The sequence below is a fragment of the Crinia signifera genome, chromosome 11 (genome assembly GCF_055691185.1).
Source record: "Crinia signifera chromosome 11, ASM5569118v1, whole genome shotgun sequence".
Taxonomy (NCBI): domain Eukaryota; kingdom Metazoa; phylum Chordata; class Amphibia; order Anura; family Myobatrachidae; genus Crinia; species Crinia signifera.
In genome coordinates, this window is record NC_139227.1 from 91,412,090 (window position 1) to 91,439,477 (window position 27,388).

The 27,388-nt window shown below is 46.1% G+C and overlaps 1 protein-coding gene across 1 annotated transcript in view; it reads right to left on the bottom strand.

Moving 5' to 3' along the window:
* Positions 1-5,175: 5,175 nt before the first annotated feature.
* Positions 5,176-27,388, bottom strand: part of LOC146045109 (4-galactosyl-N-acetylglucosaminide 3-alpha-L-fucosyltransferase FUT6-like) — a 44,323-nt gene continuing 22,110 nt past the window's right edge. The window contains exons 2-3 of the mRNA XM_083163787.1: positions 16,895-17,849; positions 5,176-5,235 (exon numbers count right to left, since the gene is read on the bottom strand). Of these exons, the coding sequence (XP_083019913.1) occupies positions 5,176-5,235; positions 16,895-17,849 (1,015 nt within the window). The remainder of the gene's footprint in view (positions 5,236-16,894; positions 17,850-27,388) is intronic.

The following is a 27,388-nucleotide window of genomic DNA, read 5'->3' on the forward strand; positions in this document are numbered from 1 at the left end:
AGAGCGTCCAGCGGGTGCCGGCACCCACACAGACCCCACTGCTGGGGCTGCCTTACAGTAATTACGCCACTGCTTGCCTACCCTCCCAGAATGGCCGGGAGACTCCCGAAAATTGGGTCCTCCTCAAGGCCCCCGGGAAGGTGGGCAATTCCCCTGCATCGCCCCATAGCCCCCGCAACCCCCTTGCCTGCTTTACCAAATACCGGGTACTGTGGTGGAAGGAGCATGCAATGCTGCTCTGCATAAACTGCTCTTGGAGAGGGCTGAGCACGCCCCCATAGTGATGTGAACAGGGTGCAACAGGACACACCCATTAATCTAAGCCCCTTCCTCATTTTTTTATGCATTTAGGGCTAGATGTATCAAGCTTTAGAAATTGATAAAATGGAGAGTTATAAACAACCAGCCAATCAGCCCCTAACTGTCATGTTGCAGGCTGGGTCTAAAAAAATTACAGGTAGGAGCTGATTGTCTGGTTGTTTATTTCTCTACACTTTATCACTTTTTGAAGCTTGATACATCTGGCCCTTAGTGTTCCGTGTCTGGGCAGTGGTGTAGCTAGGTGCCCGGAGCAAGGGCATGTTTCGTGCCCCCCCCATTTGTAGTAGGCGGGGCTCTTGCGCAGTGAAAAGGTGGGGCTACCTAACATTATACCACACACCGTAATGCCCATTGCACATTTTAGCGAACTTTGTAATGCCCATTACACATAAGGCCTCATTAGATACTGTACTACATATGCCCATTACATATTATATAACAAACCGTAATGCCCATTACATACTATATAACAAACCTTAATGTCCATTACATACTATATAACACACCGTTATGCCCATTACACATTTGACACATAAATGCCACTTACCTACATGCTCATTGCTAGGAACTTCATGCTCTATGCCAGGGGCTTCATGCTCGATGCCAAGGGGCTTCATGCTTGTTGCCAAGGGGGACTGAAATTGCTTGTTGTCAAGGGGGACTGACCTTGCTCGTTGCCAAGGGGGACTGACCTTGCTCGTTGCTCAGACAGATAAACACATACTGTATTTAAAAAAAAACAATAAATAAAACATTTTACACTTATTATTTCACTATAGTAATATTGCTGCTGCTGCTGCAACATGTTGCCCAGCTCAACAGAGAGAAGCTGCGACAGCAGCCAGCATGACTGTGTTTTCCTGGATGGACCCTCACTGTCACTCTTTCCACACTCACAGCAGTCAGCCACTATGGGCTGGAAAGCCTGGCATGTGCATCCCGAGCCTTACCAATGATGGTGTGGGGGCCTTCCATGTCAGTGTTCCAGTCTCCTCTCAAAGCAGACAGGTTCCATGCACTGTTCTCGCCCACTCCTGCCCGGCACAGCGACACGGCGCGAGATACCCCCCCCCCCGCACTAATGAGCAGCAGCAGCTTATCCCCCTGGAGACCCCCCGCCACTCGGCACAGCGCCACACCCCGCACTGTGGGTGGGTGGCAGCAGGAGGCTAGCGGGTGGGCAGCGGCAGCAGGAGGCTAGCAGGTGGGCCCGACGGTGCACTCTTTCTATGACGCCCGGTACAGTGGGCAAGCAAGGTGGGGGAGCCAGCAGAGAGCACGGTGCTTGTGCTCCGCCGGCTCCTCCCTAGCTCCGCCCCTGCAGGGAGCAATGTTGGGAGGTATATTACAGTCTAAAGAAATGCAACACTGTGCACAGCCTTGCAAAAGTTTTCACACAAACTCTCTATTTTATTTAATAAACAAAGTGTACACTGACCCCCCCCCCCCCACACCCCCCAAAAAATGAAATAAATGAAGTTCTGTAACAACATAAGAAAAAGAAACAAATAAAATATGCTATTTGACTAAATCTGGCTAGCATACAGTATGTTATATACAGTATATATGTCTAGTGTCTGTGTGTAACCGAAACACTGCCATCTGCTGGCATTGAGTGAAAGTACATCTCTTTCTCTTTTACACAGGCAGAAACACAGAGGCAATCACACATACAGAAACACCGAGGCAATCCCAAGGTAGCAGACTAGCTTTCAAAGCTTTCGATTCAAGAGGGTTTAGCTACTTTTAATAATATAGAGCCAGTTTTTATAACAAGAATAACTATTGGGGTAAGTACGGGCTTTGTACATTTAAATTATTTTGTTCTATTTGGGATGCCCCAGGTTGCTGAATGCTGGGGCATCCTGATTTTCCCATATTGCCACAGATTTGTTAGATTATGACTGACACTTGTCGGAGGTAGATATGTTAATCCCGGGGCATATTTTACATCCTGGGATTAGCGATTGAAAAGTTATCAATCCCCAGATTACTGGGATACCTGGGATTGAGGCAAACAAGACAGATCAAGTCCATGTTGTGAAAATCCGTTCCTAGCTTCAGATGCAGTTCCCTGCTGCAGGGGGAACTGACACTCAGTGCAAAATTTAATAGGGTGCGATTTTTAGGCATGTTTAAAAATCACACCAAATCGCACTTTTTAATATCGCATTATTTGGCTAATTTTCGCATATTTAATGAGATACGAATTCGCGGCAAAATAGAGCGATAAAGTGCGATATAGTGCGATTTAAGTCATGAAAATGTGCGATTTTCAGTCATGAAAATCTGCACTTTTTCAGAAATGAGTGACAAAAAAAACGGCATGGGGTCCCCGCTTCAGAGCATAACTAACCCCGGGGTCAAAGAGCCAATCCTGGCTTATAAAATCACAGGGCAGAACAAATAGAGGTCCCCTGGATTTTACAAAACCAGCACCCCGTCCACAAATGAGCTGTTGTCCGGCACTCAATAATTAACACACTAAGCACAACGGGCAGCGTGTGCGTCGGCGGCTTACCTGCCCTGCGCTGCGCCTGCCTGCTCACCCGACACCCAGTCCCTGCCGCCGCGGCACCGATGACGTTATGCACGTCACGGTGACTCACGGCCTTCAGCCTGGCCAAGCTGCTGCTGCTGCTCGGGCCCTGAAGTTGAGGCCTGGGAGCTACCTGATGCCCTGGAGCATCCTGGATGACTTCCCCATGAGCCGTCCTAGCAGGACGCCGGGAAGCTGCGGCTGCCGCGACAGATGTGCGCCATGTGTCTGGCGCTACAGTGGGGCATTGAGGAGACATGGCTGGAGCTTTGCTGCCTGCGGAGGCCATTCCAGCAGATGGAGAATCGAAGCTCCTGGTGCGGGGAGGAGGAGAGGAGCCACAGCATCGGGAGCAGCACTGTCCTGGAGACTTTCCCCCGTCTGGCTCACTGCATGACCGCCCAATTGGACATGATGGAGAGGCCGCAGTCCAGGCTCCAAGGGAATGTGCCAACTTATCATCCTCTGCTCTGTGTCAGCAACGGGGGCAAGGTGAGTGGCCACTCATACTGCAGAGACAATAATTATCCTCAGTGTCAGTAATGGGAGGACAGGGTGAGTCTGCTGGTTGTCAGTTGGTTTATATGCAGTCTGCAATCTAGTGGGTACCAGTCAGTGTATATAGGGCAATCTTGACGCATGGGCATAATTATTATTATTATTATTATTATTATTATTATTATTATAATTTTATTTATAAGGCGCCACAAGTGTTTTGCAGCGCCGTACAAAGGAACAATACAGGGAGACAAAGCTTGGCATAACATTGAATAAATAACAAGAATACAGTACAAATAAAGAGCGCCACAGTTCAATACACATTACAGCTTGGATATAAGTAGTGAGGACTCAATCAACATACAACTAGAGGCTAGATGCCAATGATGGAGAGGAGTATGTGGACAAAGATGGTCACCGAGCGTTGGAGTATAGGAGAGCTGTGAGTGACATGTGAAGAGAAGAGGGCTTTGACAACAGGAGGGAAGAGGGCCCTGCTCAGAGGAGCTTACAATCTAGTAGATTGGCATAATGTGCAGTTGCCAAGGGTCCCATAATCCTAGGGGCCCAATACCCAAGCCTTCCATCCCAGGACATGTGTGTATGTATGTATGTATGGATATATATATATATATATATATATATATATATATGTGTGTGTGGTCCCGCTGCGCTGCTTTGCCCAGGGGTCCATAATACTGTTAAGATGGCCCTGGGAGGAGGAGGATGTTTTCTGCTGCCTCGTCGCCCTGCTGTGTCTCCTCAAGGTGGATTTTTTTCATTTTTTTAATATAGATAAATAATTATGGGAATAAGTTTAGGGGATTGGTGGGGCCTGGGGGAGGGGCGCAAAATATGCCCTTGCTCCGGGCACCATGGCACCTAGCTACACCGCTGTGGGAATGGCACTACATTCTCAGGAGCCTCCTGGCCATTCAGGAAGAGTGGGCAAGTATTCCTTGAACAATACATTGATTCTTCTGTATTAACAAATGTCTCATATACTTCAGGAAGGCATAGGTATAGCTGTTATATGGTCTTGCAGTACGTGGTGACTGTGTCATAGAATTAAATGATTGGCTTTGTGAAATAGAACACAAAAAATTATTTACATCGCTCAGTGAATTCTAGTTCTTCCCAATTCCCATACTTGTTACTCACATGTATGGAGAAAGATAAGTGCTTCTGGCATGTGCAACAGGTGGCTGATGCCGAGAGGGCAGAGGTCCTGTGCTATTTCACAGCAAGAGAGTCCTGTATTTCTGTACATATGTTGCTTTCCTATAAAGTACAAATGTTATCATCCAAAACTCGGTTTTCGTTTGAACTTTGGAGGACTTGTCCTAAATAGTTATTCACTGGTTAAGGTCATGTGTGCAATACCACTTAGGGACTCATGGTGGCACTAGAAGACTAATGTGAGAATTGGAATTGCATTATATAGAGACTTTGCTAGTCCGATATAAAGCATATACATGTGTTCATATTAATAAATTTCATGAGTTTTAAAACCTTTTAAAAGGACGTATGATGACGCAGATACCAGCCCCGTCATTCTTTTAATCAAGGGGCAACATGCCAAATGCCTCGCACGTTCCACCCTCCAGAAACGCAGCTTGTCAATCATGCTGCAACTGTCATGCACAGAATGGTTCTAGCACCAGAGGCGCAGACATTGTAGTTCATGCTTGATTATCCGCACCCAAGCTGACCCTCAACATTTCAAACAAAAATATCCCATTGGTTTACACACATTAATCATCTTTTGGTGAGTGATTGCAAATGGATTTGCAACTAATCGCCAATCTGTGACATTTTCACAAGCCTTTTGTAGCCTTGCACAGGTCAGGATTCCACTTTGACAGGATGGCGGCTATCTGATTACAGGGATTTGAAAATTAGCAGAGAAGCAATCAGGTCTGAATAACCCCATGATCTGTAGTGTGTTATTTGTCATGTGGCAATATAGTGGCAGAACGGCCATCGGTACTTGTTATCTAGAACGGCGCCGACGATTTTGATCCTAGGCTTCGCAAGGAAAAAAATCGCGTCGGTCGCATCGCATGCGGCCAAAAAATCGCATGCGATGCGACCGACGCGATTACCGCGATTTTACATAGGGAACAATGTAAATGGCCCACAGACCCCAAATACCCACCCTGAAGTGTGAAATGGCCCACCCAATTGTTAACGCCACCCCACGATCAACGTCAACCCGAAGCGTGGCGAGCGCAGCGACCCTGTGAGGGGCGGCGTTACGCGTCCTCCGACCTTTTCATACCCCCACTATCCACGTCGGCGTGGAGTTGAAAATAGAAAGTGTGTCGAGCGCAGCGAGCCACCGAGCCCGAAGCGTGGCGAGCGCAGCGAGCCCAGCGAGGGGACGCGGATACCTTCACAGGTATCCGCGTCCCCTCGCGGGCTTTACAGGTATCCGCGTCCCCTTGCGGGCTTCACAGGTAACCGCGTCCCCTCGCCACGCTTCGAGCTCGGTGGCTTGCTGCGCTCGCCACACTTTCTATTCTCAACTCAACGCCGACGTGGATAGTGGGGGTATGAAAAGGTCGGAGGACGCGTACCACCGCCGCTCGCCACGCTTGGGGTTGACGTTGATCGTGGGGTGGCGTTAACAATTGGGGGGGCCATTTCACACTTCAGGGTGGCTATTTGGGGTCTGTGGGCCATTTAACATTGTTCCCTATGTAAAATCAGGTCAATTGGGCAATTTAACATTGTTCCCTATGTAAATCGCGGTAATCGCGTCGGTCGCATCGCATGCGTTTTTTTTGCCGCATGTGATGCGACCGACGCGATTTACCTTTTACCATTCATTTCTATGTGAAATCGCGGGCATCGCAACGGTCGCATCGCATGCCATTATAATGGCATGCGATGTACATGCGATGCCCGCGATGGGCGCCGTTCTAGGTAACAAGTACCCGGCCATCTACTATGGGCTGCTTCGGCAACAGCCCATAGAAGGAATCTTGGTCCTGGCACCTGTACAATACAAATGACAGGCACCGGGACCAGCGCGTGCGCAGTACCGATATAGGTACTGCACATGTAAAATCGCCGTTTTTGCACGGCAGCACGCAGAAAGGGAAAGGAAAAGGGAGGGAACACCTCCCAATGGAACTGCCTTGGTGACTGGCAGGTCGGACTTCCAACAGGAAGTCACTGCCAGTCACAGTGAAGCCAGTGCAGTCTCACGGAGGGGTGTCCACAGACAGCCGCACTCTCAAATGTAGAGGACCGGAAACATACAGCCGTCCCGTGGCTAGCTCTAAACAGGGCATTGCCATGGCCGGCTGAGGCCATATTTAGTTGGGCCGGACGGACACCGTGGCCACCATAGGCAAACGCGGGGGGGGGGGGTTTCTGGTTGCCCGGAAACCTCCCTCCCAGTGTAACTACATAGTTGTGGGCCCCATAGCAAAAGTTTGTAAGGGCCCCTACTTTTCACCTAATGCTGAAAAATGTATACAGCACATGATAATTTGACAGGCAAAGTGGGACCCTCTAAGCTCTGGGCCCCATAGAAGCTGCACCCCCTGCACCTATGGTAGTTACGCTCTTGCCCCCTCCTCTTGGCAAGTGCCTTAAATTATGACAACAATAGCACTGGTATGTAATATGATCAAAAGAGCTGCCACCACATCATGCAGTGTAAGGGACAGAGCAGAGCTGCTGCACATGCCTAGTGTACCAGATGTTTCTACCACATTTACTGTATGTGTGGATCTGAGCCCTCAAACATTGCAATGGACCAGAGAGCAGCTGCCTGGAGGAAGACACAGGAGCTCTACCATATAGTGGGAGATTGTGAATTTAGAAAGTGCAGCACTGGTTCTATTATGTTTGTGTATTTATTTATGATGATATATTTAACCTTTTCCTGACCACTTATCTTATTTAAATGTTTGAAACAGCCTATACTATAGACCATCTGTACTTTTAAATATTAATACTGTATTCCATACAGTATACAGTATAAAAAAGACAAATTTTCAAGGCTGTTACGGCTCCCCCAGACTCTAATACTTACTTCAATGCGCTGCAGAGTGGGAGATTTTTGGATTACATTTGGAAACCCCCCTCTAAAAATCCTGCGTTTGCCACTGGCTGTTAACCGCTGTGGTAGAGGCACGTGCCGAGGGGCGGCACTTGGATGCATGTGATAGTACTATCAGCCTGAAATGTTCTAATAACTGCAAAATTTTTCCACTGTACTGCACCAGGTTCCATCTTGAATAGAGTGTAAATGGATAGGACATGCAGATACTGCCCCTGTAAGTTATCCTACTTAGTAAATATGTATACCAAATAAAAATAAAAAATCTTACAGTTGGTGGCTTTTTTATTATTCTATTAAATTGGCAATCATCAAATGAGGGCTTATAACTGATAAATAAAAATAATACAATTAGGCAGGGGGGCGGCCATTATTGTTGTGCCTACGGGCGCCCTCAACCCTAAAGGAGGGACCTGCACATGAGAGTTTATTATTTAGCTTGGTAGAAAATGAAACAAGCATCGCTTTGCTGACTAGAGATAGCCTTCGATCATCAATGAGTCAAAATCATTGATTGTTTATGGCCGATGGAGGATAGTTTTGTCATCAATGGGGGAGAACCAGATGGTTTCCCTCCATCAATGTCAAAGCATAACCAAACAGTTGTTTTTTTCTTAGCCAAGGGGTCGGGACACTGAGCATAGCTCCGCCCCCAACACAAGTAAAGACCCAGGTTATGACTTGCCTATTGGCCAGTCAGTCAAATAAAAGGGATGGCCATCGATAGTTAAAACCATGGTCATGTGCAATAGCAACCATCGATGGCAATAGCATTGATGTTCATTCCTATTGGTGTTCGGAGCTTAACTCCAGGGCCGGCGCTAACCACTCAGCAGCTCCTGCAAAGCAGGGAGGCGCCATGCTGAAAAGGAGCTGTCTCCCTTCCTGCTCTGGTAAAGCTGCCTCAGCCCTCACTGTCACTGCCTCCTGCACGCCGCCCGTAGCGCCTGTCTGACAGCGGGCGGCAGGATGGAGAGGCTGAGCACCTCCCTGCACCCACTGTCCTCCTACGACCTGCCCCCTCTTCCTCACAGACACTTGCACTGAGGCATGTAGCGCTGTCTGTGAATGCCTGGATGACTTGTCCTGTCCAGATCCTCCCCCTACCCATTGCTCCCTGCGCCTGTCAGCTGTCAATCAAATGACAAACAGGCAGCAGCGCCGCCTCCCCTTCCTTCCCTCTTCTCAGTGTGCTGTGCCAGTGCCGCTGCCAGTCCTTAACATTCCGCCCCCTCTATCTCCTCCCCTCTTCTTCCATCTCCTCCTCTCCCCTCCTTTCCCCCTCAGTCACGAGAGGGGTGTAATGTACTGCACATACTTTTTGTACTGCTTTCGGATCGCATTGCACACACATTGCATGCATGCTGTGCGATGCGATCTAGCCCATAACGTATGCGATTCTCGCAGCGTGTATAGACACCTTTAGTGCCTGCAAAATTTTGCGGACACAGCACTGAGATGGTGTATGCATACATGTACATGCACCCAAGATCCTCCATAGGATCGCATGTTGCATATACTCCCACAATCGGGCTGCAGCTTGTTGCAATGGCAATGTGAAAGGGCGCAAAATGTATGGTTTGCAGGAGGGCGCCGGACACCCTAGCACCGGCCCTGCTTAACTCGCCAGCTCTATTGAGAACGGATTGATGTGAATAGAGATTACATCTATTTTGCACATGTAGTACATATATATATATATATATATATATATATATATATATATATATATATATATATTATGGTTGCATATTATCACAGCTCAGGTGGATAATGTTAATAAATGCGTAGCTGATCCTGGCTTTGCCTGGGACTTTCTGAAGTTGTTGTGAGCTCAGCATTGTATGATTACTGCACTCTTCCAATTATGCTGTTATGTGACTTTTAGCAGTGAATCAGTTTAGTGCAGGTGTGTCACCTCTCATGCTTCCCCACCCTATAGACTTCATCATCATGTGTGTTTTCTGTGTAAATGTATCCAATGCAATCAATATTTATTTATTTTTATGCCTGTAATGAAACATAAAGTGCGTACACACTTAGTGATATTACAAATGATATCGCTCATTTTGGCCCTTCTGAGCAATATCATTGTAAAATCCCTTAGTGAATAGGCTCAATATCATTAACGTTGCACACTCTTGCATTAACAACCCACCCTGTCGCCTGTATTTACGGAGCGGGAACCCGATGACGTCACAGAACGGTATGGTTAATGATATCATGCAATGTTTTAGGACTACATCATTTGTCCAGGGGTTCAGGGGATATCGTTGACTATATTGCCCGTAGATGATATTGTATAGTGTGTTTGCAATTTTAGTTTATCTTAAATTGCTTGCTGTTTAAGTTATTTGTGTAGTTTGCTTAGTTTTTGTACTATTTGGTTCTAGTTATTATATTTCACAATTAAGGACATCAGTGGTGGCTCCAGAAGTGGGGCTGCAGCACATTCCCAAATTCGAATAGGGGAGCAACACCAATTGCCAGTTTGAAATGGCAGTTGGTGGCAGTTGCTGTGCCTCCCCTATTTGAATTTTAAACTGTGCTGCAGCCCAACCCCCTGCCTTTTCTGGAGCCTCCCCTGGAGGACACTATATTTTTTGTGCTGAATAAGGAGGCAGATAATACTAAGAATTGTCGGTACTTATGTATTATCTGGGCTCCCATGTTAAATGCACCCCATTTTTTCATACCCCTACTATCCAACTACGCATGGAGTTGATTTAATATAGTGTGCCGAGCGCAGCGAGCCACCGTGCCCGAAGCATGGCGAGGGGACGCGGTCTGATAAGAAAAACGGGAGCCCAGATATTACATAAGTACCGAATTGTCTTATGAGGCCAATTTTATTTTATTATTATATAATTGTTTTATTTATTTAGAAAATACTATTTACTAAATAAATGAACGGGGCAATGTTAATTGTTTGGTTTATTCAGTGGTTTGGTTCTCCAAGCCACCGGTGATGTCTACAGCTTCAAACTCTTGGCAAAACTGCTGTGTGTAGTACATTTTGCCCTTGATGCCTGGTCAGGTGCACACATGCATCAACAGCACTGGTGAAAACATTACAGTTTGATGGAATGCTGAACAATTGAAACTGCAATATTGCATTGTATTGCCTACAATAGTTTAATGGCTGCTACATTTGCAGAGGATTTAGGTTGTTATTATTTTTTATTATATTGCAATGTGGGCATATTGATGGTATGGCTGTGGGAGTGGTAGAGCTTGTAACATGGAGGCGGGGGAGGTATTGCTAAAACGTGGTGGGGCAAAGGTATTGCCAGGGGTGGAAAAAATTATTCTGCAAAGGTTTTTTTTGAGTCCGCACATAATCTTAATTTGGTGTTATGATGTAGAAAAAACCCAACATATACGTGAAATTAAGGTTAATCCTTGAATTAACCGGTTGGTGGTGCTCCCAGATAAAGTTCAGAAAATTTTCATGGAGGGTGGGGTCTTGCTTAGAGGCGCAAGAAAGTACTGACTATGTCTTTCTTGGGGCACACTTAATTTTGAATGTTGTAAAGATTACAACATTCAAAATTAAGTGTGCCCCAGGAAAGACATAGTCAGTCTTTTCTTTCACCTCTAAGCAAGACCCCACCCTCCGTAGAAAAATTTATTGTCAGATGTCTGAAAGTTGATAAGTGCATAGCGGATGTGAGCAAGGAGGGTAAATACGCATGTTGAATCCAAACCAGAGTAGGTTTTAATGAACTTACCAGGATACTGTACACATGATTGAAGAAAAACAGCAGTCAACATAATAAGGTATCACTGTCTCATGGGTTTAGTACTGTACAGCTCCAATAACACAGCAACAGACTTGCGCACATGTAGATACTTTTATAGAGGTATGGAAACCACCCTGACCTTTATGGTTGAGGTATAATATTTAATCAGACATGTGATGTTATTTAGACAGATGAGTCTTGCGTTATAATACAGTTAAGAGACAGCATATAACGATGAACTACTTAAATATATAACAATATTGTTGTAGTGTGGGGTGGTGGAAGAATTGCTGTAGCATAGGGTGGGCAGATGTATATCTGCTGTTGGGGGGGGGGGGTGGAGATATTGCTGCTGCGCTGATGGTGTGGTGGAAGTGGTATTCTTGCTGTGTGGGGCAATGCTATAATATGGAGGTTGTGCGATAATGTGGAAGGGCTGAGGAATATTGATTATGGTTGCTATAATGTGTTTGTACATACCTGGGAAGGAGCCTGGTATGTATTGAGGCAATGGGATGCTAGTAAGGTTGGAGATCTTTACAATAGATAGGCCTATTTGTTGAATTTGAATGATCAATTTACAGCTGGGTACACGTTTGTACTGTAAGTTGCACTACTTTCCAAGAGGTGATTATTACCAGGCCTGCTGATATTAGGGTGTGCCTGAGATCAAATTGCAAGGAAACATCGGCATATTTTAAGTAGCTCTCCTGCTGCCATTACCCTTTACAGCCTAGCTATATACTAATGATTTGTTTCCAATAATATTCATTTTTTTTCCCCTCCTGCATAGTGCGCACTTAAGGCCCCCTTACATTTGTCCGACTTGTCATAACGACAAGTCGGACCCGATTGTCCCAGCAGCTCCCCGGGAGGGATCACATGCGATGGCACTTCATGTGCCAAGTTTTGCATGTGATAAATCGCATGCGATTTATCACATGCCACTCCCGGGGAGCTGCAGGGACAATGGGAGCGGGGGACAGCAGCAGGAATATGCCCGCAAACAGAGAGTGGGCAGGGGGGGGTCGGGGTGCAGGGAGCCGGGCAGGAAGCCGCTGGGCAGGGAGCAGGGGGGGCGGCGGCGCAGAGTACCAGGGAGCCGGGCAGGAGAACACGATGCAGCAGCAGCACTTCCAAAAAAAAAGAAAAACCCCATACAAACGAATAGGAAGCCATTGATTGGCTGAGACCTCTCTCAGCCAATGAGCGATTGGCTGAGAGAGGTCTCAGCCAATCGCTCATTGGCTGAGAGAGGTCTCAGCCAATGAATGGCTTCCTATGTGTTTGTATGGCCCTTTTTTTTTTTGAAGTGCTGCTGCTGCAGCGTCTTCTCCTGCCCGGCTCCCTGGTACTCTGCGCCGCCCCCCCTGCTCCCGCTGATGCTACCCGGCTCCCTGCGCCTGACTCTGGTAGGTCCCCTGTTGTGGGGGAGCATGGCTCCGGGCAGCACATAAGATTTAGCAAATCTTATGTGCAGCCCATCCGACCTCCCATCTCCGATCCGATGCGCACGGGGCCGCGCATCGGGTCGGAGGGGATGTCACCATATGCGATTTGGGACGATTTCACGGCCCGATTCATCCGAATCGGGCAAAATCGTGCCCAAATCACATAATGTAAGGGGGCCTTTACTGTATGAAGAGAGATAAGTCATTTAATGCAATGAATGTGCAAAAATAGTTCATACCTTTATTAATCGTAATGCATGGAATCATGACTCAGGTCACACAGAGCTTAAATGAACCTCTATAATCATAATAAACCCAACACACTATTGTTCCCTTCCGCACAAGGCTGCTTCCCCATGCTTATGACAGTTAGGTGTATAAGCTTGGAGATAGGATCCCTAGGTATACCCTATTTAGGTTGACACATATTGAGTCAACAGGGCCGACAGGGCTTAGGTCGACACCTGAAATAGGTCGATACGGTTGGAACGTTAGGTCGACAAAGGGAAGGTCGACAGTCAAAAGGTCGAAAGGAGTTTTCACGTTTTTTTCTTTGAGCCGACATATGCCGACAGGCGTTATTTCATACCCTACCATCCACTTTGGCGTGGTGGGAGAATATAATACGAGCAGCAATCCATACGAGGGGACTCGGTACACTTAGACGTCCATGTGACATTTGGGACAAAAAACGCGAAAAACACACATCGACCTTAATTGTCGACTTTCCCATTGTCGACTTAATGCATATGACGACTTTCCAACCTAACCGACCTTAACCTTGTCGAGCTATTTCAGGTGTCGGCCTAAGACCTGATGACCTTCAGTGGTCGACCCATTGAATAAAATCTAGTGGTTATTGCTTTCTGACATGTCTCCTCTGATTGGTCAGTGAAACCTGGGAGATTGTGCTGTCAGATTAGCGATGTACATTTGAAAACTAACATTAAAAAAAAATAGGAGGTGGCTGAGGTCCCAAGACCATGTTGGTGGTACCCGAGCTCTAGTACCACCTAACCTCTAGTACAGGGCTGGGCAACACCAGCCCTCCAGATGTTAATGAACTACACATCCCAGGATGCTTTGCATTAGTTTTGCTATGTGGCCATGCTGAAACTGATGCAAGGCATGCTGGGATGTGTAGTTCATCAACATCTGGAGGGCCGGTGTTGCCCAGCCCTGCTCTAGTACCAACTAACCTCTAGTACCACCTAACCTCTAGTACCAACTATCCACTGAAGGTACACCTACCACTAGAACTACTTTCTTAGATGTAGAAATTATTTATTCACTATAATAAATAAACTATATACATGTAAGAATGTCCATTCAATGTACTTTTTGTTTAAATTGTTCATGTTATTACTGTGCATGTCCTGGAGTGTTGATTACAGGAAACATTAGAATTTCAGAATAGTTTTTCACAATATCATGCAAAAATGTATAAATATCATTGGAAAAATGAACAAATAGTAAAAAATGTTTTAATTAGGAATAGATTGTTTCATTTCAATTGTGTTGCTTCAAATGTCTGACTTGTTTTAAACTCATTTTGTTGAATATAAATAAAAAAACATTTAATGCACAAAGGAATGCCTCTGTCCCATTCTTTCTAGATTATATAGACGTGTCGGGGTGGTGCAGGGGCTTGGGTCCCGGGGTCCGTACTAGAAATCAGTCCTGGGCCCCACAATTCCTGGTGGCAGCCATGGGCCCTTATTCTGGTTGGTGCGGTCAGAGCCGCACACGGGGCTCCGACCGCACAAACCAAGGGCCGCCCACCCGACGGATCGCCACTGCCGTCCGTACACGGACGGCTGGCGATCCGCATCAAAATGGTGGAGGCGTACGCCTCCACCATGGTGGGAGCTGCCCCCTGCCTTCGATGGTCGTCGACCATCGAAGGCAGGGCCGCACGCCGCGGCAGCCCCGCAAGCTGAGACCACACGGACAATCGTCCGTGTGGTAGCTTGTATGGGGGCTGAAAGCTGACATCCGGCGACGTCAGCTTTCCGCCCCCATGTCATGGTAATGAGGGCGTCATGCCCTCATTACCATGCATACGCCCCGCGTTTGCATGGGAACGCCCATGAAACGCGGGGCGTACACATAGGGAAATGAGGGGATGAAGCCCCTCACGCCCCTATACGCCCCCTTTGCGGCGGACGAAATCCGTCTGCGGCGAAGGGGGCTGCACATGCGCAGAATGACCTCTGCGCATGTGCAGTGGCAAAACATCGGCGGTACGGCCGCACGCGGGCCGTACCGTGCCGATTAGAATAAGGGCCATGGAGCAGTTGTCAGGCCAGCACTCTGAAAAATCATTGCTGTGTTGAAACATGTCCTGACACAATTAATATCCCCCACACAAATAACCCGGGTCAACCCAGGTCGGCGTGCGGTGTGAAAGGGCCATTTAGAATATCCTGGGTCCAGCAACCCAACAATCTGACCTGAGGTAAAAGAAGTGTTATTGCCGGGTCGGACTCGGGTTGCTGGGCAGTGTGAATGGGTAATCCGGGTTGAGGGTCCCGTTCACTTCTTTGGAGGAGGCAGCATCATCATCATCTCAGTGCTGACTCTTCCCCCGCCCCCACCCCCTGGTAGGGCCCTGACAATAAGCTGGGTCGCTGTGAGCAGCTAAATACCGCTGCCGGGCCACTCCTTGGATGGGCCCATTGTTAATCCCAGGTGCGACCAGGCATTTGCAAAGTGTTTTCTGCTGAACAGCAGGTGTCCAACGGCTTTGGCTCCTGTTATTTGTGAATAAAGGGTCATCATTTATATTTTCGATCTTCTCCTACTCTGGTGGTTCTAATTCATGGAGTATCATCAGACCGTATTAAACCCCTAACTGAGTTGTGGATCTTATCACAAATAATTTTCTAACAATCTACTGGGCGCCAAAATTACTTTATAACTTCATAGATTATGGCCCTCATTCAGGTTGGTTCGATAAACTGTGAACATCGCAGTTTACTGAGTGCCAGAGATGCCGCCTCGCCAAATAGCCGCCCCCCCCCCCCCCCCCTTCGCCGAATCCTCTCGGTACCATGTGAGGGGATGTGTATGAGAATACATCCCCTTGCATGCCTCCGCTAGCAGGAGTAATCAATCGATGGTCGCCGACCATCGAATGGTGTGGAACATGCACGCATATCTAAGTGACTCTCAGGTCAATAATAGTGGTTGTCCTTAGTGGCGTAACTACAAATATAGCGCCCCCCCGCCCAGGAAAAATGAACACCCCCTCCTTACCCCCGTTGCCGCTTGCCGCCGCCACCTCTGTAACCAGGACACGCAGCGGTGATCGGTCCCGGCGCTTCTCCTGGCTCAGCTCCTACTATTGTGAAAAATCTCCCAGACAAAATGTCTGCCGCCTTACAGCAGACCGTTTCTTTGGAGGCTAGAGGAGGCGGCAACCTCCTCTAGCATCCAAAAAAACGGTCTTCTATAAGGGGGCGGACATTTTGTGAGGGAGATTTTTCATAATAGCAGGAGCTGAGCCAGTAGAAGCGCCGGGACCGGTCATCGCAGAGAAGTAGATCTGCGTGTCCTGGTTAGAGGCGGCGGCAAGCGGCAACTGGGGTAAGGCAGGAGCGGAACAATAGCCCCGCAGACGCCCGGCCCCCACACTTTACTCAGCGACTCCCCACCGCCGCAGGGTCTGCGGGGCTATTGTTACACCACTGGTTGTCCTATAGGCTGTAAACATATTTTTTACTGCAATTGTGTACAAAGTAATTTCTTCAAAATCGGCAAATATGCGCATGTGCAAAACCCAGAGTGAATACTTGCCTGAGCGTTCGCTCAATGATGGACGGGCAGGGGGAGGTCGCTGAGGTCCGCCCAGCATTTCATGGGTGTGCCAACAAAAACTGTGGGTGGATTCATAGTAACACTGGGTCAAACCCGTCAGAACGCTAGCATGTGGATGCCTGCTTGTGGCTGCCCCCATTTAAAGTAAGTATAGAATTTTCATACCGAAGGGTGGAAAAATCATTTGATAGTAATCAACCATCAAATGATTTTTCCTCCATGCGGCAGTATGTGAGCGGATGTGTAAGCGTGGGGGGGGGGGGGGGCATTTAGCGGGGTGGTGTTTACAGTGAATAAATATACATTGTCTAGCGAGCGGGACTGAATCGGGCCCTTAGTTATGTCACGTGTACCATTTGGAGAGATTTGGTAAAGATCTATATGACGGTGCCTTGTGTAGCGCTGCACAAGCTCTGCAGTAATGTGTAGGAAAATGTATATTTCCTACCGGACTCAGCTTTGATCTCCAGCTGAAATATTGCTCATATTTCTGATTGTTTTGGTCCAATTCAAGCAGATAGTGAGCCAGTTCTTTTGCACTAGGAAAATCGTCAACGTGTATGAATGAATCTGAAGGAATAAACCTCTCATAATTTTCTCTCGGTGGACCAAGAACTACGGGGACTGCTCCCGATAGGAGAGCGTTTCTCCACAGTTTTTCCGAAATATAGTCCTTATGTAGAGAATTTTCAAGAGATAAATAGAATTTGTATTGTGATAAGACAGTATTGATGCTCTCAAAGTCTAATGGCAGATGCTGTCGGCCATAGATATCTATGTTTATATGCTTCTTTAGTTCCTCGTAAAACTGGACCCGCTTAGATTGAGGGTTCCAGTTACTCACAACCCAAGCCACTAACTTCGACTTTTCTGGGATAGTAAAGTTATGGCCCAAGTCTTTTTTCTGCAGCCATCCGTAAGGAGAGAAGATGTCGGAGTCACTACGGTAAGACATTGTGAGGTTCATGAGGTTGTCCATAGAACTTAGGTTTGGGCTATGGCTTGGTGACTCCAAGTTAAACCACAGCCAGTACTGTCCTTCTGGCCTTGGAATCTGAGGCATCTGGTTTCTGGATTCACAAACATCCCTGTGATGGAAAATGATAGCATCTGCTCTAGAATACCAGGTACGGTTGGTTGTCATGTAGCACTTAGGTATATTGAAGGGTTCTTTACATTCATTTAAAGGGAACTCAACGCCAAAAGGCCATGTCCATAATAGGACAACCAAGTCCACATCTATTTGGGAGGTGAGGAGCGATGTTGAACAGCCTGAGGTTATATTGATATCTTTATTGATGTTGCTGTAAGTAATGATTACGAATGTGAAGGCCAGTTGTATGAAGAATAGAAGGAGATATTGATGACATTGTCTTGATTGCACTACAGGCTTCATTTCATACCTAGAAAGAAGAAACATAGACACATTTATAGTACGCCGGAAGCAAATCCCTAACATCATGTTCCACAAAAACTAAATAGAAGTGGTGTTCTCTTATTTATAGAAGAGCGACCACTGAAGGTTGACATGGCTTAGGCCGACACATGATATAGGTCGACATGGCTAAGGTCAGCATTCAAAATGTCGACATGGGTTTTTCACGTTTTTTTGTTTTGAATCGACATGTGCCGGCAGGTGGTATTTCATGCCCTACCATCCACTAGGGCGTGGGAGGGAGAATAAAAGGGAGAATATAAAAAACGGTGCCTGTGTTGACTTGTGACTGTCGACCTAACCATTGTCAACCTAATGCTTGTGTCGACCTTAGCCATGTCAACCTATTTTATGTGTCGACCCAAGCCATGTCAACATAATATGTGTCGACCCAATGACCCATACCCAGAAGGGGGATAAGAAAGGGCAGGAAAAGGACAGGTAAGTCAAAGGGGGTGGTGTGTGTGTGTAAAAAGAGTGAGAGGGGGGATGGGGGAGAGAAAGATAGAAGTAGTGGGTGGGGGAAAAGAGAATGGGGGGGGGGGCTGAAGCTAGCTAGTGACCTAGCAAATTATGTATCTAAAATGCTAGTGCGAATTAAATGTATTTGAATACAGTCACAGGTTGTCCTTCCCTTTACAAATCAAATGGATGCCTGCTAAGGTGATGGTTTATATTCTATTACTTGGTGAGCTTTAGCTACAATCCGGCAATCTGCTGCTGCTGCCTTTTGTCACTAGATACTGAATGCCTTCCAGAAATTCCTGTCCTGACATTCCCCTATGGGTCTGGTTCTGGTTCTACCTCAGTTGCTTTTAAGAGTAGTTCCTGTCCTCCAAATATTTCTCTCGTATGGAGCATCATCACCAACAAACTGTGAGGATCTTTCTCTTTGGAGAGATTATGGAAATTCATTTGTCAAAAAACAAAAGGTGTGGAACATTTTTATTCATCATAATAACCTGTAAGTTTACCTTATATAGAAATATTATATTTTTTATACAACATTGTTTATTTGAATTGATATAACAAATGTGAGCGACGCTGGAATTTTTGTGTGTGATTATTTTGCACTATGACCCTTATTCTGGTTGATTCGGTCTTGCGAATTCGCACAGGGGACTGATGTTTTACTGTCTACCTATTTACTGTCAACCTATCAACCAGATACCATTCTATTTTTGGACATCCCTGGGTAATAGCTGCTGTGAAGACGTAAAGAAGAACAATGGATTATACTCACCATGGGCATAACAATAGTGGGTATAAGGGGCGCCATTGCTATGGGAGCCGGAGGCCTAAGGGGCCTGGACCCAGGTTATAAAGTTGCATACTAATTTCCCAGATTTACCTGCTGTGCAGTTGGTTCTGATGCATTGCCTGAATGATGGGACAGTACATTTTCATAGTGTGCAGTGAACATAGGCGTGCGCACGGGGGGTGCCAGGGGTGCACAGGCACCTTCTAATGACCGCTGGCACCCCCCACACAATGGCACGCAATAGGTGGCTTCCAATCCTGTAACAGCAGCACCCGGTTACTGGCCGGCGGTGGTCAGGACTTCTTCAACTTCCTGAAGCCGCAGGCAGCAGACCGGATGTTGTGACTGTCGCTGTGGACCTGACTTCATATGTCAGTCCCTGCCTCTATAGAGATGTCACTGCACACAGCGTATCGCGGTGACACCAACCAAAGCGGGCACACTTGTCCTCCCGCCCGCACTCCATCCCGCCTCCAGTGTTGAGCGGGGAAGCACACGCCACACTGCCATCGTCAGCACACCAGGCAGGAGCCAGCCTGAGCCACAACAAGTGCTCCTCCTAAGAGGAAGCAAGATACATAGATCATAGTCATGCTTTGCTTGGTGAGAATAAAAAAAAAGTGAATAAATGTGATAAATGTGACATACTGATTTAACTGTGGTGGGAAGGAGCTGCTGCAGCAGTCACTGAGTGTGTGCTGCAGGCATCTATTAGGGAAGAGAGGGCATTATGTGTAATGGTTATTACAGTGTATGGCACTATGTGTAATGGACAATGCAGTGTAGATTTTTGCTGATGAGGCGGTGATGGGCACACCCATTAGGCGGTGATGGACACGCCCAGTAGGTGGTGATGGCCACGCCCCTAAAAAGGTGCACCCCCTAAGAAAATGGGCTGCGCACGCCTATGGCAGTGAATATTACAATGGTAAGACAACACCGTAATATGGCAGATGCTTAGTGATATGTTGTATTGTTATGTGTGTGGGTGCACTGCTGAGGGATGTGTTGTATTGTTATGTGTGTGGGTGCACTGCTGAGGGATGTGTTGTATTGTTATGTGTGTGGGTGCACTGCTGAGGGATGTGTTCTATTGTTATGTGTGTGGGTGCACTGCTGAGGTATGTGTTGTATTGTTATGTGTGTGGGTGCACTGCTAAGTTATGTGTTGCAGCCCACCTGCATCGCTGTGTGGGCTACACACATAGCGATGTTTAACCATTTTCTGAGTGATTTAGTAAAATTATGTAAAATCACTCAGAAACTGGCTGAATATCGCTCTGTATGTAGGGCCCATCAGTCTTCAGGACCCCACACAGGTCACATTTTCGAGGTCACCCGACAGGTGCACTCATTACTCACTGGGGGCCAGATTCTCTAAGCTTCAAAATTGATAAAATGGAGAGTGATAAACAACCAGCCAATCAGCTCCTACCTGCCATGTCACAGACTGTGCTTGAAAAATGTCAGACAGGAGCTGATTGGCTGGCTGTTTATCACTCTCCATTTTATCAATTTTGAAGCTTAGAGAATCTGGCCCTGGCACATTTTAAAAGATCCACAGGTGGAACTAATTATTTCACTTGATTCTGTGAGGAGACCTGCAATACATGCACTGTGTGGGGTCATGAGGACCCACTTTGAGAACCTGTGGTTTCATATATACTCCAGTATGCTTGCTGGGGCAAGAAGCAGTCTTTCATTTAGTTGTACATTTCAGAATGACATTGTAAAAAATCAATGATTCATCCCTGCAATTATCAAAGCAAAAAAAAAAAGGAAATAAAAGTTACCGTGTGTTTTTTTTAAACACTATTCCAGTGGTTCCCAAACTCTGTGCCGTGGCACCCTGGGGTGCCTCAGAGCACTTGTAGGGGTGCCCTGGGATGGTGGTCCAAGTCCAATTCATTTTATTTATGGTCAATGTAAGGGATGCAGTTAATATCCCGGCGGTCGGGATCCCGGCGTTCAAAATCCCGACGCCGGAATCCCGACCGCCAAAATACCGACATATTCTCCCTCCGTGGGTGTCCACGACACCCCTGGAGGGAGAATAAATTAGTGTGCCGAGCGTAGCGAGGCACCGGGCCCGCTGCGTGGCGAGCGCAGCGAGCCCGCAAGGGGGGGCGATCCACGTCCCCCCCTTGTCGGCATTTCGGCTGTCGGGATTCCGGCGTCGGGATTCTGAACGCCGGGATCCCGACCGCCGGGATTCAGTACTGAATCCCAATGTAAATATGTAAACAAACCAAAGTGAATACTGTCCCTCACAGTATTATATATAACTGGACCTAAGGATCACATATAAACACAATTAATTAATTTTATTTATTTAATTAATAGAAACTTTTGGCCATGGGGTGCCACGAAAAAATGTCTGATACTCCAGGGCGCCGTGATTCCAAAAAGTTTGGGAACCCCTGCACTATTCTATAGTATGATGAGCTTACTTTCAAGTAGAACTAAAACAGATAAAATGTATTTCTATAATGTAGTAATGTTTCAACTTTTGCAACACCTCTGTTTACAAGGAAATTTATTGGCATATAATCATACATTAAGTCAAACAAAATTTGGAACATCAACAATAAGGCGCAGTGTGTACTTATGACTTTGAGATATTATCCTTTTGTGTGGAACAGGTTGTTAAGTGTATGAAATCTCAAAGCTTTTCCTGCATCCCAAATTATTAACTTTGCTAAGAAAAATAAAGAACACTTCTAATTCTACATTTATATATAATAAATGTTATGTGTGTTTTTGTGTGTTTCTGACTTTACCATTACTCCAAAGTGTCTCATCTAAAGAGAGCAGAGATTAAATTTCACTTTCTTGAGAAACAAAACAATGAGTTTCTAAATACTCCATACAGTAATTACTTTTAAATACAGAAGCAGAGGCAGAACTTTGGGAGGCAATGGAGCCATCTGCCGCCGGGCTCCTGCTCCCAAGGGGGCACTTCTCCTCCCCTGCAAGTTTAAATCAGTTAATTGAAAGCCGCAGATATCACTTTTGTCGCTGACTCTCCCTCCATAGATGTCACACTCACTGTATTTTAAACATAAACATAACATACATACATGCATACATATATTTATATAAGGCTCTGTGTGTGTGTGTGTGTGGGGGGGGGGGGCACCAATATTTATGTTGCCTCCAGGCAACTGGGAAGAACTTACGCCACTGCACAGAAGTAAATTGTTCCAACTGAGACATTTTAGGGACATTTACGCATTTCTGTCCCTTATCTTTACTCACCTGTATTAAAAGGCTTTTCCCATAAGCTATCTGATTGCTTTGCAAATGATTTGTTTACTCAGTATTCTGTTAAATAAGAATCCAATCTCAAGTTACTGCAGCAAATACTTCTCTGGTTGCTCTATAAATCCAGATTTCCCTTTGCCAGGAACAGTCGAGTCTGTTTAAAGCAGTCTGCATGTGATGTAGGGGTATTATGTATAAAGATGAGTTAAAACTGGAGTATAGCTTGGCTTTGATACAACACTACACAGTTGTTAGAGCAATGCTACATCACCAATAATTGTCCCCCCCCCCCCCTTCACTTACGTAACATGTAGGTTCATTTGGCTCAAAAATAAAAATAAAATCAGTGTGATTGGTTGGCTGTCTAAATATAAAAAGGAATTTCCATGCAGACAGAGTCACACGCACACACCGTCGGTCACACCAGCTCTCACACCACTTCTGTTTTTAAGTAAACCATTGTTTCTGGACCAAAGGGTTATGTTGTCTGCCTACAAATTCACATGCAGTTCCAAATAGAATACGTTTCTCTTTGGTAATTATTAGCAGAAATGTGTTACAAGAAACTCTATATGTTGTTATTTATACAGCATGAATCATACCAAGCAGGATAATGGTCAAAGTATAGAGAGACAGGTGTATCAAGCTTCAAAAAGTTGGGCTGTTACCAGGGCTGCCATCAGGGGGGTGCCCTGGGTACAGCTGTCCCGGGCCCCAGGCTCTGGAGGGCACCGGGCAGCTGCCAACAGCCCCCCGCACCCAGAATCCCCCACCCGGCGCCGGAGGGCAGGCACGCACAATACACAATGCAGCCTGAAGAGTGCCATGCCTATGACACAGAGGGTTTGGCGCTCTGCAGGCTGCACTGCACTGTGCAGTGTGCACTCCGGACCTGACCATGGACACTGAAGGAGACGGAGGAAGATGCGCAACGCGGGTGATGGTAAGTAATAGGGATGGGGTAGGGGGAGGCGGGGTGCAGGCAGGGGCGGGCGCGCGCAGGGGGGAGGGCGGGCACGCAGGGGGGGTAGGTGGCCGGAGGTATGGTGCAGTGCCGCTGGGGGGCCTGGACTGTAGGTCAGTCCTGATCCCCAACATTTCTAGTGGTGGTCCTTGCTGTTACTGCTCCTCCAGGATCGCATACTTATTCCAATGCAGAGTGGGAGATTTGGATTACATTTGGAAACCCCCTATAAAATCCTGCGTTTGCCACTGAAAAGTGATAAAGTGGAGAGTGATAAACAACCAACCAATCAGCTCCAACCTGTAATTTTTCAAACCCATCTGTAAACTGACAGTTAGGGATCAATTAGCTGGCTGTATATCACTCTCTATTTTATCACTTTTTAAGCCCATAGGGCCAGATGTACTAAGCTTCAAAAGTGATAAAATGGAGAGTGCTAAACCACCAACCAATCAGCTCCTGCCTGACATTTTTCAAACACACCCTCTGACACGGTAGTAAGGAGCTGATTGACTGGCTGACTATCACTCTTCAGTTGACCACTTTTAAAGCTTTAAGGACACACAAAGAGAAAAATTCCCGCACCAGTGTTCTTTTTATTGGTGATCCTCTACCCCCAGAAATTTTCCTAAATGGGGGAGAAAATTCCTTCCCCACACTAGGTCTGAAGGGTGCTACCCACTACTTAAGTACAGACATAAACACCCACAAAGAAAATAAGTATTCTTAAGGATGCACCGAGGACCAAATAATTTCATACATAAAAATTAACTTTTAATGTTAAGGTGGCCATACACACGCAGATTTATCTTCAGATCTGTCTGGTTGGAACAAAAACATGGTTATGGATGAGAGCAAATGACAGTTGACCATTTGCTTGGAAATACTGGAAAACTGACAAAACTGTCACTCATCCATAACCATGTTTTTGTTCCAACCAGCCAGATCTGAAGATAAATCTTACTAGTGTATGGGCACCATTAGTCTCATAAAAAGTCTCATATAGAAGAGAAACCTAATTTCCTTGATGTGGTGAAATATTAAAAGATAGATTGTGAATAAAGAGAAGAAAATCTACGTGAAATTCATTAAAAATAAGATAGAGAGGAATACAAATGTGTGTGTATGAGTCTATGGTTTTAATATTTCACACTCTGTGGTGCTATACCATAGATCTCAATAAATTGATGCTCTGTATTTTCAATTGGAAGTGATTTCCTTTTTTAAATGGAATTTATGCCTATATGTGTTATGAGGGCTTGTTTTACTCACTGGACATAACTTTTAATATTTAAAGGAGACTTCTTACTCCTAGAGGTCCAATAGTGTGAGTAGCCCTTCAAGTTCACCTCAGTGTATTAGCTGATATAATTCCTCATGAAGTTATACCCTTTATCCATGTATTCAGATATGATCAATCTGACCATTTCAGTGAGGAGTGCTTGCTCCAAGGATCCAGACAGAAGGCATGAATATCCCAAATTAAATGCTGCATACGTCTAAAATTCCTATTACAGGCGTTGTATATTCATAGGGGTGTCACTCTAGTATAAGGAGTACAGTGTCCGTGTTTTAGCGGTTTATCCGCCGGATCTCTGATTGAAAAGATGGGGCATTTAATAAAACTCAAGGTCTGATGTTACTATTATGAGTCCAAAATGGATTTATCACCCATGTAATAATCGGATAATGTCATTTAATATATAACTATCAGCCTAAAAAGTCAGAGTTTATTAATATAAAGTTTATATGCCGTGCCCTCTCATATGGTGAAACACCCCTATTGATTACCCGTTATTTAAGCGGTTCACCGCCGGGTCTTATTATCAGGTGCACTTATTTGTGCACTTATATGTATACAGGCTGGTTATATGTTTCTTATAGTGGAGTTATGATGTCAAATCACTTGCATTTCACATATAAATCTGCACCCTCCTCACTAATAACAGGGTACACTTCACAAGATTATTAATAACGGAGAGCAATTTTTAGTTCTATTGCCGGTGCCGTGCTATGCTGGCTGCTGGCTCAACTAGCCTGGAGTATGCAGAGATTGCTGCAATGCGTGCTTGGCAGCGTTAGTGACGGTAAGCAGGTATAAAGGGGTTTGTGTTATTTTACACACTCTACCCTTTTTTTTTTACTGCTAGGCTATGGAGTTTTCAAGTAATTGGCTTAATAGCCTAGAATACACGCCGCTATCATTGTTCGGCGGTCTCCGGCTATCCAGTCAGTGTTACTCCAGGGTTGCCGACCCTCCCGGAATTTGCAGGAGTCTCCCGAAAATCGGGTCCTTCCTCCCGGCCCCCGGAAGGGTGGGCAACCCTCCTGGAATCAGGGGGACCCCCACTGAGCCCCCCGATCGCGGCATTTATATGCCGCAATCCGCGGGTCTCAGGGGAGGGGGCGGAGCTAAAACGGCACAATCGTGACGTTTTAGCCCCGCCCCCTCCATGGATAACTGTTATTTCGGCTATTTGGGGTAATGGGGGCGGGGCTTAATGACGTCACAGTTAAGCCCCGCCCCCAAAACGCGTAATGCAAGAATCCTCTCCGGGCTTCTCCCGGAGAGGATTTTTTGAAAGTCGGCAACCCTGTGTTACTCTGATTTAATCATACACACTATGCAAGTTGTTTATACAATCTGCGATCAGCACTTGCGGTTCATACATTTATTGTAGCAAAATTATAATGCCAGAATTTCAATACATGTCACATGTGAAACTGCATTTTTATTTATTTGCAAACAATGGACAAGCGGAATCATTTGTATATATCAGTGCCGTGCTCTGTCGGCTACTTCCTCAGCTAGTCTCAGATGAAATATAGGTGACTGCAGTAAGTATTTGGCAGCGTTAACGGTCATCCTGCAGATAGCAAGTGTTGTATTATATACTCTTCCCCTTCCACTGCTAGGTTATCGTATTTCTCACTGTTTAGCAAGGTTTGCCTAAGATACACGCTGCCACCGCTATAAAGTGATCTCCGGGTTACACAGTAAGTGTTCCCCCGGCTTGAACTGCGTGCTTCCTTGCTTCTCCTAGGTTAACACTAGTAACATTTCTGACACCATATACTATGGGCGGTATTCAATGTGAATACCAGCGATGTGCAGTGAATCCTGTTTAGGATTCGCTGCACATTCGCCACTGCCCGCCACGTTACGGAGCCTCGACGGCTCCGGTATTCAACGAGTCAGGGGCTCACTGCCCCTGACTGGCGAATTTGTGCTCCTGCGGCGATGCCGCAGGGAGCCTTAGGACGGTGGCAGGCAGGGAGATGGAAGTCTCTCTGCCTGCCCCAGAGCGTATGTGGGGGGGAGGTGGGCTCCCCGGGTGCCAGGCAGCACAGGCTGCCCCCCGGGGGTGCCAGCAGGGGACCGGGTATATTCACTACACCCGATAACGATCGGGTGCAGTGAATATATGAATATCTAATGAGCGGCTCGGCTCCGGCGCCCCCTGCTGGCTGCTGTGTAAAAAATAGCACATGAATAAAAATAGCATGCCCCTCCTCAGAATAAAATTCCTGATTTTTTTTACACCAAATGTAAAAAACAAAACACTTTATTTTAAAAGTTCACATTCCACTTCACCATAAAAAGATAGCGATTGCTACTCGGTGAATCATGGCGAAAAAAACCTTGAAATGTATTCGCCATCTGCTCATTGAATAGGGTGATTCACCGTTTTTGTCAAAAATTCGCCAAACAGCACAAATTCGCCATAAAAACATGGCGAATCAGCCTCATTGAATACCGCCCTATGTGTCAGTTAGCTAATGCTGAGATTTACTGTTGCAAAATGGATACATTGACATTTACCATGTAATACATTCTAAGCTATCTACACACACATAGTTTCCTCTCTATCTAAAGCCTACAATCATTTTACACAAGCTTTTTCAAGGCATCGCTGTAATATGGTAATACTGGTTGTTAGAAAAATATCAATATATGTTCAATTATTACAGGTAATGCGCAATTATGCGTGTGCTGCTCCACTCTTTACAGTGTTGT